Source organism: Lytechinus pictus, chromosome 9 (genome assembly GCF_037042905.1).
Source record: "Lytechinus pictus isolate F3 Inbred chromosome 9, Lp3.0, whole genome shotgun sequence".
In the NCBI taxonomy this organism is placed as follows: domain Eukaryota; kingdom Metazoa; phylum Echinodermata; class Echinoidea; order Temnopleuroida; family Toxopneustidae; genus Lytechinus; species Lytechinus pictus.
This window is the reverse complement of record NC_087253.1, coordinates 10379570-10399007: the sequence shown is the minus strand read 5'-3', so window position 1 is coordinate 10399007 and position 19438 is coordinate 10379570. Positions and strand designations below refer to the sequence as shown.

General features: G+C 37.5%; 1 protein-coding gene across 4 annotated transcripts; it reads left to right on the top strand.

Moving 5' to 3' along the window:
* Window positions 1-360: 360 nt before the first annotated feature.
* LOC129263337 (uncharacterized) lies at window positions 361-16459 on the top strand. Of its 4 annotated transcripts, none has more exons than XM_064104640.1 (9): window positions 361-1691; window positions 4694-4789; window positions 5515-5657; window positions 6365-6452; window positions 7134-7332; window positions 8024-8190; window positions 9516-9672; window positions 10328-10446; window positions 12075-16459. In XM_064104640.1, exons 1-9 carry the CDS (start codon window positions 1311-1313, stop codon window positions 12402-12404), a joined length of 1680 nt encoding a protein of 559 aa, XP_063960710.1. In that variant the 5' UTR covers window positions 361-1310; the 3' UTR covers window positions 12405-16459. The 4 variants fall into 4 exon arrangements, 3 of the variants coding, with proteins under 3 accessions (XP_063960710.1, XP_054757235.1, XP_063960711.1); XM_054901260.2 differs by having other exon boundaries at window positions 1359-4212; XM_064104641.1 differs by lacking the exon at window positions 361-1691 and adding an exon at window positions 3405-4212 and having other exon boundaries at window positions 4694-4779.
* Window positions 16460-19438: the final 2979 nt, after the last annotated feature.

The window sequence follows — 19438 nt, the reverse complement described above, 5'->3', positions numbered from 1 at the left end:
TAGTACTGTCCTGTCATACTGTCCTGTCATACTATCCTGTCATACTGTCCTGTCATACTATCGTGTGATACTATCCTGTGATACTATCCTGTGATACTGTCCTGTAGTACTAATAGTAGTGTGGTAGTGGTTGTAGCGGTTGTAGCGGTTGTGGTGATCGTGTCCTGTCATACTTCCTGCCATACTTATGCGGTTATTACCACAGGAAGTATCACAGGACACGGACCTGTTGTACTCCTGTTGTACATTTCTGTAGTACCGTCCCAAATTACGTGCACGTAATTCCTGCAGTACTTTCCTGCGATACTTCCTGCAGTACATATCACAGAGTACTACAGGAATTTTTTGTAAGGGTGAGCAAGTCAAAGTCTCTCTTGGCACATAATTTAGCTGATAAAGTACTATCACTACTATTGGAGATGTAGGCCTAGTTCTAGATCTATTAAAGGCTCTGAAAATATGCTTCTAAAATTTCAAAATTGAAATTTAACGACATATTCGGTAACATTGTGCATGGCAACGAAGAGTCCATTTTGTGTCGCAATTGATTTTTCTTGTAAAGCGTATAAAGTTCCTCCCATATCTAGATAATGAACAATTCTGGATTAAAATTCAGGCTACAGTAGTGGATAAAAAATGCCTAAATTTATTTCAACTCATTTTTTCTTAACGTGCATTGGTTGCTGTGTGAGGCTGTATCTTAGCAACCATTTCACCTTGGGGCAAAATATTTCAGGGTTTTCCATCAAACACTCTGAGAAACATTTGGTGTGAGTTTTAAAAAAATAGGAGGGGGTCGGTTGACAAATTAATTGTCAAAAAATTTGTTGATTTGACGTGGATTGATCCATTTTCTAGGTCAACCCTTAACAATACACAAATATTATGCCAAAATGCATATTGATTTCGATTGAGAAAAAAAATCATAAATTTTTTGATGTCATTGTTCTTAGAATTCTATTCTCAATCACATATCATGAAAAAATGCATTGTGTAATCATTTTAACAAGACAAAGTTATTAAATGTTATGGTTACAATTAAGCTCCACTTTTTGCCCTCTGCTGTAGTCAACCCTCCTTCAGGGGCGTCGATTCATTTCGAAAATACAAAGCCCAATGTTTTGTATTTTTGAACGAATCGATGTGCCTGCCCTCCTTTCCTTTCTCACAGGTATGTATTTTTTTTCCAAACTTGTTAACTGTACATGTAATGCAAATTAATATTTATGTGAATTAATACATTAACAACTGTACGGTAAAGGTACCATTATTGTCAATATGAAATACATTTATGAATTAAATGCAAATAAATGGTACAATGCACAAAACAATGCAAGCACTCACCAAGCTGCCACTGTTCCATTTCATCGGAGCTAGATGATAAATTTGGACATTTATTATTCAGTGTTATATTATTAATCAAAAAATGTATTCTCTTGATTTCCATTTCAGAGAATGAAGTCGATGAGGATTCATTTAAACTTTTGGATGATGAACTCATTAAAGAACTCTTCCCAAAAGTGGGACCAAGAAGCAAGTTCACCAGGAAGTATCGGGAATACATGCCCAATCTGAATGGTACAGGAAATGCAGAGGTTACTCGAGCAGATGTTCCAGAGGATGCTCAACCACGTGTAGTACCACAGGATGCTCGGGCACGAGCTCCAGAGAATGCTCAAGCGCAAGAGGAGGTACATGTTGACAATCAAACTCTGACTTGCTTTAAATGCCAGAAAAAGATAGGAAATTGCTGCCTTTTCATTCATTTACAGTATGTACATAACATTAATTCAGGAACATGTACACGTATTGTGTGCCCTGAATGTCAGATAGTGTTTACACATTGCAAAAGTTACAAAAAGCATGTTCGAAAGTATCATATTAATGTGGGACCCCAGCACATTGTTGCCGAGAACCATTTTGCTAATAACAATGGTGTCGTAGGGTGTGAAGAGGATGTACCAGAAGAGGATGTACTAGAAGTTGCTAGTGATGACGAATCTGGGTATGAAAGGTTATCTGATTCAGAAGATGAGTTTACTACAGCTGGGGATGTCTTCACAGAAAAGATGGCTTTATTTGTTTGCAACTTAAATTACAAATGCATACCAACGTCATCCATGCAAAATATAACAGAAAATGTTGAAAGTGTGATTCATGAAAGCGTTCGTCATGGTGTAAAGGAGATACAAGGGTTACATGAAAAATGGAGAAGTGGATCTTTGAATGGGGAATCATTCACAGAAGCCATAAACTCTTTGGAGTCATTGGAGGATCCATTGAGGGAGATGAAATCTGAAAAAAGGCAACTGAAATACTTTAAGCAAAAAGAAGTACTTATTCCACCAGTGAGCAAAACCCTGGGATACAAACATGTCCCACAGGTTAACAAGGTTACAGGCAGAGCAGAGGAAGTGAAGACAAAAGAGACGTTACAGTACATACCGATCGGGCAAATGTTGAAAAAATATCTTGAGCAACCAGGAATGATGCGAATTGTTCTCAAAGAAATAAATGGAGATAACACTACTGGCATGTTACGGTCATATCAGGATGGTGAATATTACCGAACATCCTTCAAAGAGGACGGTAAATTGCTAATACCATTGTTGTTGTACAGTGATGATCTAGAAATTTCAAATCCCTTGGGGTCACGAAAAGGTGCTCATAAGGTATGTGCCTTTTATATGTCCATTCTTTGTCTTCCACAGAAATTCCAGAGTGCATTGAGCAACATTCTGTTGGTAGCCCTCACAAAATCAAAGTTGTTGAGCAAATATGGTATTGATAAGGTACTTGATGTGATATGCGATGAACTAGAAGTGCTGCATGCTGATGGCATCAGAGTTGATACTCGAGAATATAAGGGACAAGTGTATCCAAAACTTTTTCAAGTAATTGGAGACAATCTAGCAGTCCATTCACTTTTGGGCTTCCCCTGTGGATTCACAGCCAACCATTTCTGCAGAGAATGCAAGTTGAGTAAATATGACTGCCAAGAGGACATAGAAGAAAGGGCAGACCAGTTACGGACTAGGCAGAATTTTGTTGAAGATCTCGAGACTGGAGATCTTACAACCACTGGTGTTGCACGAAACAGCAGTCTCAATAAGCTGTCTTATTATCATGTTATTGACAACCATTCATTCGACCTGATGCATGACTTGTACGAAGGTGTTGTACCACTCGTAGTGAAGTTAGTGGTAAACGATTTGATTGATCAGGGAGCAATTACTTTGGGGGAATTGAACAGTAGACTCACTTCCTTCAGTTATGGATTTATTGACAAACAAAACCGACCCTCCCCATTGACATTGGCATCTCTAATGAGGCCAAAGGGCGCAAGTGGGCAAAGTGCTTCCCAGATGAACTGTTTGCTTCATTATTTGTGTCTCATGATCGGTGACAAAGTTCCTAGAGAATCAGAAACATGGGAAGTTTTGTGCAGCCTTCTTGACATTACAAAGCTTCTGACAGCTCCAAGTATGAGTGTTGAAGCCACTTACATGCTGAAAGCCAAGGTAGCTCATCATCTTCAACTTTACGTTGATATTTTTAACATTCCGCTTACACCAAAACAACATTTTTTGGTCCATTATGCTCATTCCATCAGGCTTCTGGGGCCATTGAATGCTTACTCCAGTATTCGATATGAAGGTAAACACAAAGAGCTTAAACGTATCGCCAAGAACTCAAACAACTTCATCAATGTGGCAAAAACAATAGCTAAGAGGAACCAGAGCAGACAGTGCCTTGCATTTCTACTCAAACAGGATGTAGACCAAAGAGAGATCCAAGTACTAAGTCAAGATGTAACCCAAGTATCGGATCTGGAACATGCAGACAAAATATGTACAGCACTTCAGTGTCCATTATATTCAGATGTTACTGTGGCAAGTGCAGTTCAAATGAATGGGTACATCTTAAGACCCCACTCATGTGTTCTCCTTAGTTGGAATGAGGATCTCCCTAAGTTTGGAGAAATTGGCCAAATCATCATAGTTGATGGGACCATCTACTTTGCAATTCACCCATGGACGACCTTGTACTTTGATAGACATTTCCATGCATATGCTGTACAGGTCATCTCAGACACAATTGAACTTGTACAGTACCATGAACTTAAGCACCACAGACCTGTGCATGCAGTAAAGAGCTATGATGAAGATGACCAGATGTACTACATTGTCCTTCGTTTTCAACTTGCATGAAGTATGTGATTGTTTTTTGTTTTTGTTTTTTTAATTTTACATGAAACTGAAGGGGGCCATTTTTTTTCCAGATCAAAAAAGCTTCGAGAACATTCTACCAAATTTAAAGGGTACATGCATTTTTTTTTAAAAATCAGGAAGCAGAATTTTCACTGTTGTCATGATAGTTTACATTCCAGCAAGAGTTGATATCATAGCAACTTTTTATGAAATGGGGCCCTGTTGCACGTTCATACATACATGTAGCATCTTCTGGGAATTTTCCTTGACCCCCTCCCCACATTTTCTCCGGTCTCACATAAAGTTGTCCAGAGATCACATCAGTGAACTTGACAGGTGGTTACATGTAATTCAACAAAGCCTGTTGGATCGAAATTAAACAAAACACTGCGTACTGTACAGTGTATATGTACAAGTGTATGCTGTCAAGGGTAATTCTCATTCATGCTGTGCTTATTGATTTTTGTACTTTGTAAATTCAGGTGCCTATGGAGCTGAGTGAGGATGAGCAGGATCCAGTCTGGCAGGATCAAACGGCACCAAACCCAAGAAAGAGGGCCAGATGCATGTATGACTTTGTAAGACTTTAAGTAATAATGTGGGGTGATAGATATACCGTTTTAGACCTATAGCTAAATCATCCTTGTATGTGATTCAATTGATAGCTTGCTTTGACTTTTTTTTTTTTTTTTTATGGTGAAGCCTAAAATAAAACTGATTTGTCGTAAGACATTTATAGAACTAGCTTGCCTGACTGGTTATGTATGTGATATTAATGCATTGATGTTATATGGGTCATGATGCATGGGCAGTTTGGCTGAGCTATACCAATTATTAAAACAAAATGATAATCATAATAGTCTATATATGGGTCAGTCTATGGGGTTGAGTCAACTTTTGTGACATACCAGAATTCAGGCCTCAGTTTAAACCAAGCAAATATCTGCCAGTAATGACCTCACAAAAAAGGTGTCCCACCAAATTTTATATCTCTAGCATCATGCTGTATTGCAATTTCAGTCCTGAAATTAAGTTTATGGACAAAGTTATATAAACGTGATGTCTATGTAACATAGGTAAGAAAATCAATTTGTAATGCAGCAAATCCATGAAAGATTTCTGATTTTAACATGAATCCCTATGGCAGGGAAAAAAATTCAAATCATGGACACTGCAAACCTTAACCACATTTGAATTGACCTTCATTGTGAAATAAAAATGTTGATACCTCCGTTACAAGGACATTAAAAAAGATGACCCAACCCGATGGACTGACCCATATATGAAATTGATTTCTATACAGGATGTTGAAAACATCATTTTGAAAGGCAGAAACGGAAGGGGCTTGCTGGAGGCATTAACTCGAGGACGAGTTCTAAAGAACAGCGAGAGAATTCAACTCAACCAAGTATTGGTTAGCCATCTCATTGAAGAGCATGGATGGAAGTAAGTGTATTTGAGGGTGCATTGAAGTTGCACCAATTTCCTCTCAGGCTCTGCTCCTCAGTATATCTCCTTGATCAACCATTAACTCCCCTATAGATTGCTACACTCTCAAAATACTGTTTTTCCCCCTCTTTTTGAAGCTCAGTATAAAAAGAAGGGAACCTTCATTCATACTTGGCCGTCAACATGGATACTCTCACTCAAGTGATTAGAAATCTTATGATCATCTGGCACCCCTCAGACTTGTCGCTTGATTATCCTGAAATGCACAGAGTGAAATTGAGTGTTTTATATATGCAGATGTTTTTGTGCATAAATTTGCATGATCAAATTCAATAGAAAATAATTATTTCTTACAAGCTTCTATTCAGACCTATAGTTCACGTAAGAAATGCAAGTGCTGAATTTCAGCATGATCATGTACGTGGTTGGCGGACGAGATCGGAAGGCCCACCTAACCTCAAAAACTCCAAAGTAGCCCAGTCTTTTGAGGGTTAAACGTATTTGTTTGATTTGGCCTAAAATTTATTATCTTTACCTCTTTATATGACCTTCCCTCTCATTTTGCACTTCTGTTCATCTTTTCATGTTATTATTTTATTTTTTGTTGCAATTTTCATCTTTGGCATTTGTTTATTAAGTGAATTAGGTGCCATTCAAATCTTATATAACATCATTAAATTGAAATTACTCCTATTTTTTGAAAGCCCGCCATCACCTGTGAAGGAAAGCCTTGCGCAAAGCCTTGTGGATCAATTCAAAATTTTGAAGGACAACAGTGGAATCACAGGATATGTAAGTATTTTATTTGTTTTTGTTTGGGGGGGGGGGGTGTATAGCTGTGGAAGCAAGGACAGTGAACAAAGAAAAACAGCCTGAAACAATAGTCCTTTGATGTAAAACAGTCCACTGTAGAGTTGAGGCCTATTTCAATGAGCTTTCCAAGGGTAGGAGACCACAGTTGGGCAACTGCACAGAAATTGATTTCTTCTGTCATGTCCTAAATGGAGATAAATAACCTGATATCCAAGTAGCAGTACGTTTGAAATTCGTCCACAGATCGTATACATTCTCCAACCTATATGGAACTTTTGTCAAGACGAATGAACAAGACTTTATACAATGGAGGCGAAGGAAAAAAGCCCACTGCGTTAACAAGCTGTGATAGGCTGTCAAAACAAAATTAGCCTTGACACCCTATCACTGCTTGTTAACTTAGCATGCTTTTTTCCTCGTTAGCATTATATATTGCGGCTTTGTGTTCATTCATGTGATTTTACTCTGGTGAATGCACGTCGGAAAGCTTCAGTATATATCTGTATTCAATACCAGTGGCGTCGGTAAGCTCGGAGGAGACAAAAGATTGAAGGGGCAAGGCATTGTGTGTTCACAATGGCATTCCCCTCCAATCCTTTGTATGATCAGAACCTTCTGACGCCTCTGTTCAGTACTGTTTCCCGGCTCTCATAATTTCAGGAGCAATGGTTCATAGCAGGGAGAAAGCACCACCCTGCAAGTGGGAGTCTGGAAGACAGACTACGCTACGTAAGGATGAGGCACTACCAACAAATTCGGAAAGAGAATCCTGTGAGAGATGAACAGGGAAAAAGGTCGAAGGAAGGAAAGAGAAAGGCAGTTGGTATAGATGAATTGCCAACTTTGCCTGAAGATAAAAGTAAGTACGATAAGGTCAATAATATCAGAATTAGTGTAATTGAGAATTGCAGTGATTTAATTTTGATCAGTGTGATCAATTAAATATTCCCATCATTGAATCAAGTGAAAACATGCGAAATTAAGAATAAATAATTTTCATACCACCAGAACATTCTGCCAGAACATATACTGTGAATGATGTTTCAGCTGAAGTCATGTAGCCCAAGCATGTTGTGGAAAACTTATCCTTGAATTGGGGGGATTTGAGAGATAATGTAATAATAAATGAATTATTCAATGCTATAATGGGCATGGCATTGAATAATTTATGATAATGCATGGATCACCAATTTGTAATCTGCATGAGGAACTAATGATGAACTCTTTATAGGGCAGGATCCTACAGGCCAATTATGCCTGTGTTGTAATAGGTCACTCTTGTAATGCCTGTCACACCAAAGCGGTAGTGCTCCAGTAAGGAGGTGGGTGTGGTGTGACAGGCATTACAAGAGTGACCTGTTACAACACAGGCACAATAGGCCCATAGGATCCCGATCTTTTAGAAGTTCCTTGTTGAACACTTTGTCCAGCTTCACACAATAGAACAGATTTTTAGAATTGACAGTGACACAGAAAGTTGATGAAAACCATTAGATTTATTCCAATGCTAATATTTTGAACATCAAATCTTTGCTTTCCTTTCATTCCAGTCATGGAAGCAATAGAATGGATGAAATATAATGACACTCCCAAGGTCAAAGTCCAGGAGATGATGGCAGAAACTTGTAAACCACGTTATTCCTGGATTAGGTCAGATAGAGCACCAACAACGGCAGAGATCCTCGCAAGATATCCTCGGCTTCTAGATCCTGGAATTGTAAGTAGGACTGAGTCGAAACAAGTCCCCGCCCAGGGCCTGTCGAGCTGAAACCCGGTTTTGTGTTCTCAGCTATTCGATTTCTGAATCAAAGAGGAATGTTGGGTCTTGTCTTCTAAACCTTTCAAATTTAGATTTTTTTCTGAAGCATTTTTCAGAGACAAGTTGAGGTAGATATACTAAGAAATATTAACAAGTGATGCGGTTTCCTAAATTGAATTCCACACTCAAATGAATAAAAAATACTTTATTGATCAGTTAAAACTTTGATGGTGAAGGTTATGAAAAATTCATTTGGAAGTGAATGATGACTAGAAATACAGACATGTAGCACTTTGACATCCTCTCCCTCACCACACCAGCCACTTGTCTGGCATAATGACCTTGTCACCCATTCTTGTCTCATGTTTATCAACAATCTTTGACTCAGAAGGGAAAGTGATTATCTTGGGAATATTTGGTTTTCTAATTTTATTTTCGGAGTTGAGTTTATCAAGTGGTACATTTGGGAAGAGAAATGACTGTATATGAGATCTGATATATAACTTACATGGATTTAAATGTATAAAGCAATTTTTTGCAGATTTAACCCTATGTAGCTGGGGGGGGGGGGGGCTCTGATTTAGCTCCCCTTGATATTTTTTTGTGAGAGATTTTAAATGCATAAAAATCATGCGCTGAGATTTCAGGACTTTCCTTCACATCTCGTGCATCTTTTGACACCAAATTCGCAACACCCAAGCATGCTGTTCAAAAGCTATGCTTAATTTTATTAATTTTATGCTATTTATGATTGCAAAGGTGTCGCCCACGAATTCATCTAAAAAGCAATGAAAATAACAAGGTAGAAAAATAAAGAAATGTATAACAAATTTGAAAAGCAATGTATTACATAAGATATGAATTTTTATGCCAAATTTTTTTTAGTGTACATTTGTTAAGGATGCAATAATGAGTATCTGGACCAAAAATCAGCATAGCTTTAATTTCATTGAGTGATTTAGAGCAACAAAACCTTATTTCATGCATGAGCATTATAAGCATAATTTTCCTAATTTGATTTTTTTTGGGGGAAAAATAAAGTATACTGTTTTAGAGATTGTGTCATAGGCATTGTGTGTGCTGAATTTCATCGCAATCACGCAGTCGAGGGCTGAGGTCTGGTCGGGGGGGGGGGGGGGATGTCAAATAAGCGGGGTGTCAAATAACCTCCCCCCCCCCTCCCCCATGTATTGTACATTTATGTCCATTTACCATATTTCTGTTGAACTGTTTAATGTTGAATTGCAGATAAGTGTTCATCCGTTGCTATATATTTATTTCAGGTTCAAGAAGACTTTCGGCTAACAATATCTGATCAAACTAACCAGTTGTACGCAAAGTGGCCCGCTATGTCCAAGCAAGTTTTCCAGTATTCATCGGAGATCCAAAAAGACTGGAAAGAGAAGCTGGGAGAGGTGGAGGTGACAGAATTGTCGGATGGTAAGGTACCTAAAACTAATTCAGCATTGACTGAATATTTTAGTCAAAAATTTTTACAATTGAAGGCACATTTTTCTCATAAAGGTGGAGTTCAGTACAGGCTGAACCCTGTACAGGGTGGCCCAAAAAGTATGCGTCACTTTTAATCCTTAATTTAATTCATTTTAGATCAAACGTTAAAGTTTACGTGCAGGACTTTCTTATGACACAAAACTATGCAACCGTGACTCACTTTTCAACCAAACTTGGGTTGTAGATGCACTAAGGGGACCTGCATGTTATGGTCCAGTCAGAGGTCACATTGTAAGGTCAAAGGTCATTTCAGATCAAACGTTAAAGTTTACTTGCAAGACTCTCTTATGACACATCGCGATTTTCACAAATGGGCGAGACACATCATCGCTAACGCCTTGTTTCAAGATAAGTAGTAATTTGCTGTTTAATAAAAATCAGAGTAAATTAATAATACATTTGTTACACATACTTCTAAGCTCTCAATACCAGAATAGCCATACTACAAAGGAATACAAAACAGCAATGGTGATTGTGTAAGCATACCTTATATCGGGTGGCAAAATGAAATATACTAGAATGTCTTTGGCTTGACATGTGCATAGTATACTTATTCAAATTTTACTTACATTCTAATTTACAGATGAGTATCAGACCTTGGCTTTCAGCTTGCTGCCTGTATTGTTTGTGGGACGAGGCAAAGGGATGAAAGGCAGATGTTCGGCAAAGGAGGCTGTAACGTCATTCATAGATTTCAAGCCTGTAAGTTTTGTATTTGTGTGTTTTGAATCTTTGGCAAGTTGCCTACAAGCATACTATAACTGGTAAGGCATTATGAACAGGGGGAGTGGAGACAAATAGCTCTCTGGAATATAATTTGATAACATGCGCTACACTATCACAGCTATGCACCACCAATGGCACATACACATAAAATCAAAACAAATCATTTCTGTCCTTCATCCATCTACTTATGTTAAGAAAACAAGAAAGAGAGTAGTAAAAACTGTTAATTTCAATTCCACTGTGACATTTTAACCCCAGGTTTTCTGGTGGCAAATTCGCCACCCATGCTCGATCATGCCTCGTAGTATGCATACTGATCGTAAGTATACTGGTCCCAAGTGCTGCCTACACATTCCACTCTCCTCTCATCCCACCGACAATTATACTCCTCCCAACATTTTTCATGGTATCTCGGGAGCTCCTCTGCAGTGAGTGTAAAGTGTGTTTCTCTTGACCTAAATAACCTGTCTAGGTCACCACTATATCATGACTTCCTTCCCTCCTTCCTGACGACTCCTCCCCACACTTTGGCAACCTCGAGAGGTTCGACGGATTCTGTGGATGAAGCGAAATTGACTTGCAAGCTAGGATCAACAACTATATTCCGCTTATCATCATTTCGCTTCTTAGGCTGGCGCTTTCTCTTGCCTTGAGCCTTCTTTCCTTTCCTAAACTCATCATCAGTCTCCCCTTCCTCTGCTAGAGATGCCCCGTGTTTCACATCCGATTCTGAAACCCCGGTGGAAGTCTTACGGGTCTCGCTTGGTTCTGACCTCTTCTCTTTCGTAGAATCTTAAGATTTAAGTTTGGCTTCAATAATATGTCTATCAATAGTCTCTAGGATCAATTGAAATTTTTTCACACTCCAGTTCACCAATAACTGGTTTGAGCTTTATCTTATCACCACCCTGGTCCTCTGGAGCATTTTCATTATTTTCATCTTGAGGATCTGGTCATCATCTACTCCTCACCCTCTTCTGCTTCAACATCTTCCTCATTGCAAAGTGTGATTCTTTGCGTATTTGTGTACAATCTTGCGCAAATCACAAATGTGCAATTTTTTTCTACACACCTTTGTCATAAGATGCATGATTGCACACTTACTATGCAATCTATTTGCAGACAATTACCACTCATTTTATGCTTAAGAAAATTTTCTATCAGTTACTGTTTGAATGATTAAAATCGGTGAAATACTTTTCGAGATACTATCAAAAAATGTTTGGAGGGTAGGGGTAGGGTATATATTACCTATATTATTGAAACTTTGCAGGCTAATAGCATGCCAACACAGTTGCAATATGATACCAAACATGTCATGGTAGTTTCAATGGTTCTGATAAAAAGGAAGAAATAGTTAACTTCAAAAGCACAAAATGTAACCAAACCACCTTTTAGGGGTGCGAACTAATATGACACATGTTCCTTTCTGTGTTTGTAAAATGTGAGTTTATTCTCACTGACATATTTGCAAGGATCATGTATTGAGAAATTGAACATATTCTTATTGTATAAAAACAAAAGCATTTTAATCAAGACATTAGAATATAATTGTGTGCACCAGCTTAGTCAAGTTCCCCTTGAATCTCATCTCTTCAATACAGGAAGGAACATCCATAGATTATTATCTCGCAAATTTGGATGGAAAAGAAAGACCGCAGCCTTTCCTCTTAATCCTTGGAGGCTCAAGGTGGAAGCCAAACCAGGTCTTTGTGATAATTGAGCGAAGCACCATCCAGTGTTCCTCAATAATACAGGGTGTCGACGTCTGCTTCAAGTTGACCTATGTGCTGGACGTGGATTACCAAGCCCAATGTTCTCCAGCGTGGCAGATGCTCCAGCACTTGATCTATGAATTGCCTCCAGGTGCTCTGAGTGGAGTGGCTCTGCTCAGTTTTCGAACATGGCTGAGCAACATCCAGAAGGAAGATTAGCCTGGGCATGGCAGCATTCAGTACTGCCGTAATTTGATAAAAAGGAAGCAAGTGACAATAGAGAGTTTTGTAGTAAATAGGCAATTTTTCTCGGCTCTCCTTGTTAAAGATTAATTGTCTCTGGATATAAAATTGTTCAAGAACTACTTTTGGATAACTTTTTTTGACAAATAGTTATGTTCATATGATTTAATATTTATGTAAGAAATGTGTCACTTGCTTCCTTTTGTCAAAGTATTATAACCACTCCGCCGCTCACAATACTGTGACAAAAGGAAGTAACTTCATCAGCATTTTAAAGCAGACCGGCGTAAAAAAGAGTGATTGATGGTTAAACATATAAAAAAAAATTTGATTTCCTTTTTAATGTTACTATTTTGAGCACAAGAGATGGGTTATGGCAGAATAATCAGTTTTAAGAAGGGACACTGTCATACAACTTGTGTCTGTCCTGATTTCTTAGCTTCGTTATTTCTGCTTTCTCTAACTCTCTCCACATTCTTTGTTTTTCTCTTTCGGCCATTTTTTTAAGCATTACAATGACCTTATATCATTAGAATTGTGATAGATTTTGAATAGGTGGCTCAAAATTGAAAGATTTCAGTCCATTTCATTCCCTTTTTCTACCATACTGAGAGATCTATGTTAGTTTGGGGAAAATAACCCATTGCCATGTTAACAGTCAAAGGTGGCTTTTTATAAATTTGGCAACAAGTAGATTCATGTTCAGCACCCCAAAATAGGGAAAATAGTGGAAAAAATCCACAGAAAATTTTAATTATTCCTGCAAACTGCCGCATAATATCTTGTCACTTGCTTCCTTTTGTCAAAATATGATAATATGTGTGGTCTTCCTTCCCTTATTAAACAATATTTTATAATTCAAAATCCTAGTGTCATTCCTTTTTTTTTTTTTTTTTTTGCTTCACAAAGATAAGCAACAAGCAGATTCGTGTTTGGCATACCCAAATTAGGGGAAATTGTGGAGAAAAAAATCAGATTCTGCAGAAATTTTCAATTATCCTTGCAACTGTCCCCATACTTTTTTGTCACTTGCTTCCTTTTGACCAAACAGTATTTCATAATTCAAAAGTCAAGAAACATTACTTTTGTTGCTAACATGTTAAGCACGTCTTAAACACCTCACCTCACCTTACCTTTTTTCAAAGTAGGACAGAATATTTGAGACTGGTAAATTAAATCAAATCAATGTGAAAATGACGAGAACTCATCTGGATATCTGGACTAAATTGCCAAATATGTGTTGACACACATACAAACAACCTGCTAAATTGTTTATTTCTATTTTTGCAACAGTTTGCATTGTTTATGGATGGAAGTTAAATACAATGTGAGAGGACCAATGTTATAATTAGTGTTATATGTTACATAACATCTGGATCATTAACTTTCGACTTTTGTGAGATACTTGCATGTACATATAGAAGTTTTTTTTTGTTGAAAATGAAAGTATTTTGCAACTAGGAGATGAGTCTGCCTTTTTACACTCCAACTCTGTTATATTTTTGGCTTATAGGAATTTTCTCATGCAAATTGCCCATGAATCCTCAAATCGTAACAGTCATGAAGTTTTAATGAAAAAAAAAATGACAGTAAAGTTTAAGGGTTAGACATATCATTAGATGAAAAAGGGGAAAAAATCATTGGGGCCTTCATAATTGATAGGTTAAACATGAATGTATGAATGCATTTAACATGGTTGAGATCAATCGAAACTGGTTTACATTACTGCAGATGTTTCACTCAAATATTGCTGACAGGTTGCTGTCTATGTTGTCAATGATCTATTGGACATTCAACAATGCAGAGAAGTTAAACATTGTGTTGATGTTACTATAAAACAGATTAAGACAATGTAGCTGAAAATTGTTTTACTAATACATATTATGTGCATGTAATTTCAAGTGTTATCAAAATGTATCATTGATATGTTTGAACAGGTCTATAAAATATGTAAACCCCTCTCATAGTCCATCACTAATAACCCTAGCTACTTTGCTGAGAGCAGCAAGTCCTTCCCAAATATTTGAGTGATGAATATTTTCCATCTAAGGCTTAGATTGGCTATAAAATTCTTCATCTCATATTTTTGTTCCATGGCAAGATCTTGATCATGCCCTTTTTGGGCAAAAAAAAATCTGTGGTTAAAAGTTGATATTAACATGTATTTTTTGTAAGTTTTTTTAAGGATTGTTCCGAATTATGTGGCATAGAAGCGTTCAACCATACAATTCTGTTGTGGTCATTATCTACATGTACATGTATGTTAATGCTAATTCTTTGAAGTACCATGTCTTTTGATAAAAGTGATAAAATGACATTTTTTAAATGCAGGGCTGAAAAGAGCGAAACATGCATTTTAAAAAATATTTCACTTTGCTATAATGCTACTCTTGGTGATCAGGAACATGTTTCTGTCTTTAAACTTGGTAGTTTTGGTCAAATGAGATGTCTCTCTTTTTTCCCCTTTCACCATAAGATGAGGGAAATTATGATAAAAACAGAACAGTGATCTGAGCCCTCTTTCATGAAAAGTTCAAACTGATGTTAAATTTCTTCGCCATATGGATTGCCTTAGACTTACAATCAAAATTGATCGTTCAGCCATTGTAACAATTTATAAAATAGGGCCCTGTTTAGTCTAGAAGCAAAATTTAGAAATCTTAAAGCACTCTGTCAATTTTGTTTAAGAACTTGGACAAATTAACCAGATTTCTAGCCCACAATCTGCCCGAATCTGGCAGAAACTTACCCAAATTTTGTACTTGCCCCAATTTTATTGATGGGACTGTGTCCCACACACAACTCTGCCTAAGATATACATTGTGAATATTTTTCATGTTGCATACCATACAGGTGAAAATGATTGTATGAATGTGTTTTTATTATATAATTAACACACATTACCAAGGGTGTTAGTAAAATCATCCACCCGATAGTAACTTTGGAATCAGTCCAATCATACGAGGCGCAGCCGAGTATGTTTTGAACTGTTCCAAAGTTACAGAGAGTGGATGATTTTACTAACGCCTGAGAAAGTAATGTGTGTTGATTATTTTATAAAATAGTCACATTTTATAATGTAACTAAATTAGACAATGTGTGCGCCGAGTGCCGTTACTTTTGTTAGCATTAACATATTTAGCCTAGAGGTCAATTAAACAACATTTAATGTGAGAAATTAAGTAATTTGATTGAATTTAGTCCTGTACTCACCTTCTTTGGAAATGGAAGATCCAATTCAAATTTAGCGGGCATTAGTACAAGGCATTAGTAAAAACTTATGCCAGCTGAAAGTGGCTTCTGCCCTTGTGATAAGATAAATGACTGGTCACATGAGAGCTCTCGGTCAATCTTTTGACTAGGATCCATATCACCATTTTATAATACACAGTGAAGTTCACTTCAAGCAATTGTGCTGGAAATTATTTATTATACATGTACAAGTATGTTTATTATAGAAAAATTGACCAGTGGCAAAGGATGACTGGATCAGTTGAATTGAAAGGAAATATAATAATTTATATGCAAATACTTATAGGAAACATGATCACAAAGGGTCAAGTGAGTGCCCATTCTATGTGAAGGAAAAATCCATGTCAGTTTAAGTTGATTTGCAAGAGTAGATAATTGCAAATGTTTGTCATTTTAATTACATAAGTAAAATAGTGAGACTATGACATCAATCCACTCATTTCAAGAACTGTTGTAAAAATCAGTAAAGAAAAGAAATATTTCAAAGTTCTTAATTATTTTTGTTGATTATTTTATTTAAAAAAATGAATGTTGCACTCATAGATACTTATTCATTTTACTTAAATGTAAATTCAATGTAAAATTGCTCAGAATTCCTCCTAATATTGTGAATGTACATGCATGTTTGTATATCTTTAAACCATGAGATTGGTTGCAATTAATTTTGTTAGTGGTTGGATGTTTTTATCGCGTATTACATGAAAATGTATTGTTGACGCATTTGGAAGATTGTATGAATCCATTTATGAATGGAAATAAATACATCATAATACACACAATTCTTTATATGTATGTGTATGTGTCAAAGAGTGGTGTCCTATCTAACACAATTGGTTGCGTAAAATGAAAATTCAACAGTTAATGTTTAAGTATTAAACACCTATTGTGAAAAATGCCTACACAACCTGGCTGTGTAAGTTTATGGTTACACAATTCCTGTGTAGAAAATGTACACAACCGCTACTTAGAAAGTTACACAACCCGGGTTGTGTAGGTTTTTACACATTTGTTGCTGGGTTCATATTAGCCTCTTGTCGAGGCCCTGGCGGCTGCTCCCCGAGCGAAGCGAGGGATTCCCTAATTCGCGAAGCGAATTAGGCCTGGCGCGAGCCAGGGCCTCTTGACATCTGAACTGAATTATATATTCATGAGGAACGTCTTCCTAATGAATATACATGAGTCATGATATTACTGGTCACCGAGTAAACCAATGAAATGTCAGAGCTGTTTCGTTTTGGGTTCGGAATACTATATAGTATAGTAGTCCATTATTCTGCAGGGGATTCATTTAATTGCGGGACACTAAAGGGGATATAACCTGCAAAATGCTACAAGTAGTGGTACTACTACTACTACTACTACTACTACTGGCCGTAACAGACCCATCACCGCCCCGAAACTTCACGGGAGATACTGCTCAGCCGCTGGTCAGACTAGAGTCAACTCCCAGCAACTCCACCCCAGCTTCCCTCACTGCACTGCACAGCGGAGATCGATAATCGACGCCCCGGTTCGACCGGTGGAATCGCATGAAAGATAACATTTTTTCCATATCCTGTGGGTAGATTTACAAAATCATCTCGTCCTTTCAGTGCAGAGTTAATTTTATCGACTTGCAAATCCTTAAATCGATCAATATTCAGCATTTTAGAGGCATATTCAATGCTCTTTGATATTTCGTCGTCATTCTTCGCCAAGAATCCACGGGTCGCCATTCAAGATGAGCTCATGAATATTCAATATGACGTCATAGCAGCCCGCGCTCTCATTGGATGATTTTCACCGACCAGTTTTTGGTCGGTGAATTGTTAAAAACAATAAAAAACAAAAGAAAGTCGGTGAAATTCGGGTCAGATGTCCAGAGGCCCTGTCTCGCGGCGCTCTGCTTCGCTCTCTCCCTTGCTTTGCCATGTTCGCTCGGAAAGCAGCCGACAGGGCCTCGACAAGAGGCTAGGTTCATATATGATGCAGCGGCTGTGTAAGAATTTACACAAGTTGTGTAAGATTTTACGCAGCCAAATTAACAGTGTATTAGCGAAGGCTGGATCCGCCCCTGTGTCCCCCCTACCTTTTGGGAGAGAATTCCGCCCCTGCTCCTACTTGAGCAGGGGCCGCTGAAGCGGGGGGGGGGGGGGGGGGGGGGGCTTTTTCCAAAACCGTGTACAAAAACGTGACCATATGATATTGTGATTTTGAGCATAGTTCAGCCCCCCCTCCCCACTTTCGGAAAACCGTTCCGCGGCCCCTGCTGAGCATGTGGAATTAACATTAAAAAAAAAACATTTTATAGTTCAGTCAAGTTTTCGAATCGCCAAATCTGAAAAAAAAACATTGTATAATTCAAACAATAAAACAGAATAGTGAGTGAAGAACGTCATCAACTCTCTCAGTAGCTTTCACGAGTTGTGCATAAATATAACTATTTTGTAAAATATATGCATTAGTGTTATAACTTTCTTATTTCACATTCAATTTTGATGAAATTGTCAGTATTGTGCTTGTTGGATTTTTCTCTTTTCATACAAATCAACATTTTTCTGGGGTGGACTTGACCTATTATTAGTTCTTGTCACTTCGATATTTTGTAATACCACTGTCCTATAAAACATAGAGATGCCCTTGATTTAATCAAGAAGCTATAGGCCTTTACACTTTTGGCTCTCAGGTTCATATCCACATCTTTAGTTTTCTTAGTCACTGAAAATACTTTCTTTATTCCTAAATTTTGTAAATATTTTGTATTGGGGACTTTCCATTTGTTTATGAGCTAGGACGTACTGTAACTTCTATTTCATTGTTATCTGTATGAGGCCTATATAAAAAAAGTGAAATGTAGAAACGAATCCTATATTGAGTCTTGAACTAATTTTAAATATCTGCACCCCTCAGAAAAAAAGTTTATTTGAATCAACAGAAAAAATAAAAAACAATGCCCACACTGAAAATTTCATCAAAAATCGGATGTGAATAAGAAAGTTATGATATATTTCTTTTGTTTTTTATTGTTTGAATTACATTATTCCGTTTTTACACATTTGACAATAATGACCACTAACTTGACTGAACCACATAAAGTTTAAAAAATGGTAATCCACATACATGTACAGGGAGGAATAAATATTATATATGACAATGAGGAAAAAATAAAACTTTATTTCACATTTCGTGATAATGGAATACAAAAGAAATTGTAAACGGGGGACGATATCAGTCCCCTCATTTCATTACGATCCGGAATAGCATTTATTTTTATTTGGTGAAATATAATGAGCGAATGACTTTCTATTTACATATTTTGATGAAAGCTTTAGATGCTTGTTGGATTTTTCTCCTTTTATTCAAATCAACTTTTGGTTTGGGTGGATTTTTCCTTTAAGTGATAAAAGAAAAAGGAGATAGAAGAAGAAAGGGAGAAAATGGATTGAGGACGATATGACTAGAAGTGATTTAAATTTTTAAAAGTGATTATAAAACTGCCCGCGCGGCAGCCAAAAAAGAATAATGACATTCCTATACCAGCATAGTCTCAAATCGGACCTACTACTCTGACAGAGGTCCATGGTCTTAGTAACATGCAGGCAGTGGTATAGACACACCCACGGCCCACCCATGCACGAACCCTCACCCACATCCCCTCAAATAACATTTGTCATACCGGTGGGAGGGGGTGTTGTTGGCCTGGAAGGGGGGGGGGGTAGTCCCGGCCCGGTGGTGGTGTCTGGGTCAGGTGACAGAGCTAGAGGGGTGGGGTCTACGTT

Coding starts and splice junctions, on each gene's coding strand:
- LOC129263337 (XM_064104640.1), top strand. CDS start 1,311: ATGGTACAATGCACAAAACAATGCAAGCACTCACCAAGCTGCCACTGT. Junction 8,191..9,515: donor GGCTTCTAGATCCTGGAATT/GTAAGTAGGACT, acceptor TATTTATTTCAG/GTTCAAGAAGACTTTCGGCT. Junction 10,447..12,074: donor CATTCATAGATTTCAAGCCT/GTAAGTTTTGTA, acceptor TCTTCAATACAG/GAAGGAACATCCATAGATTA.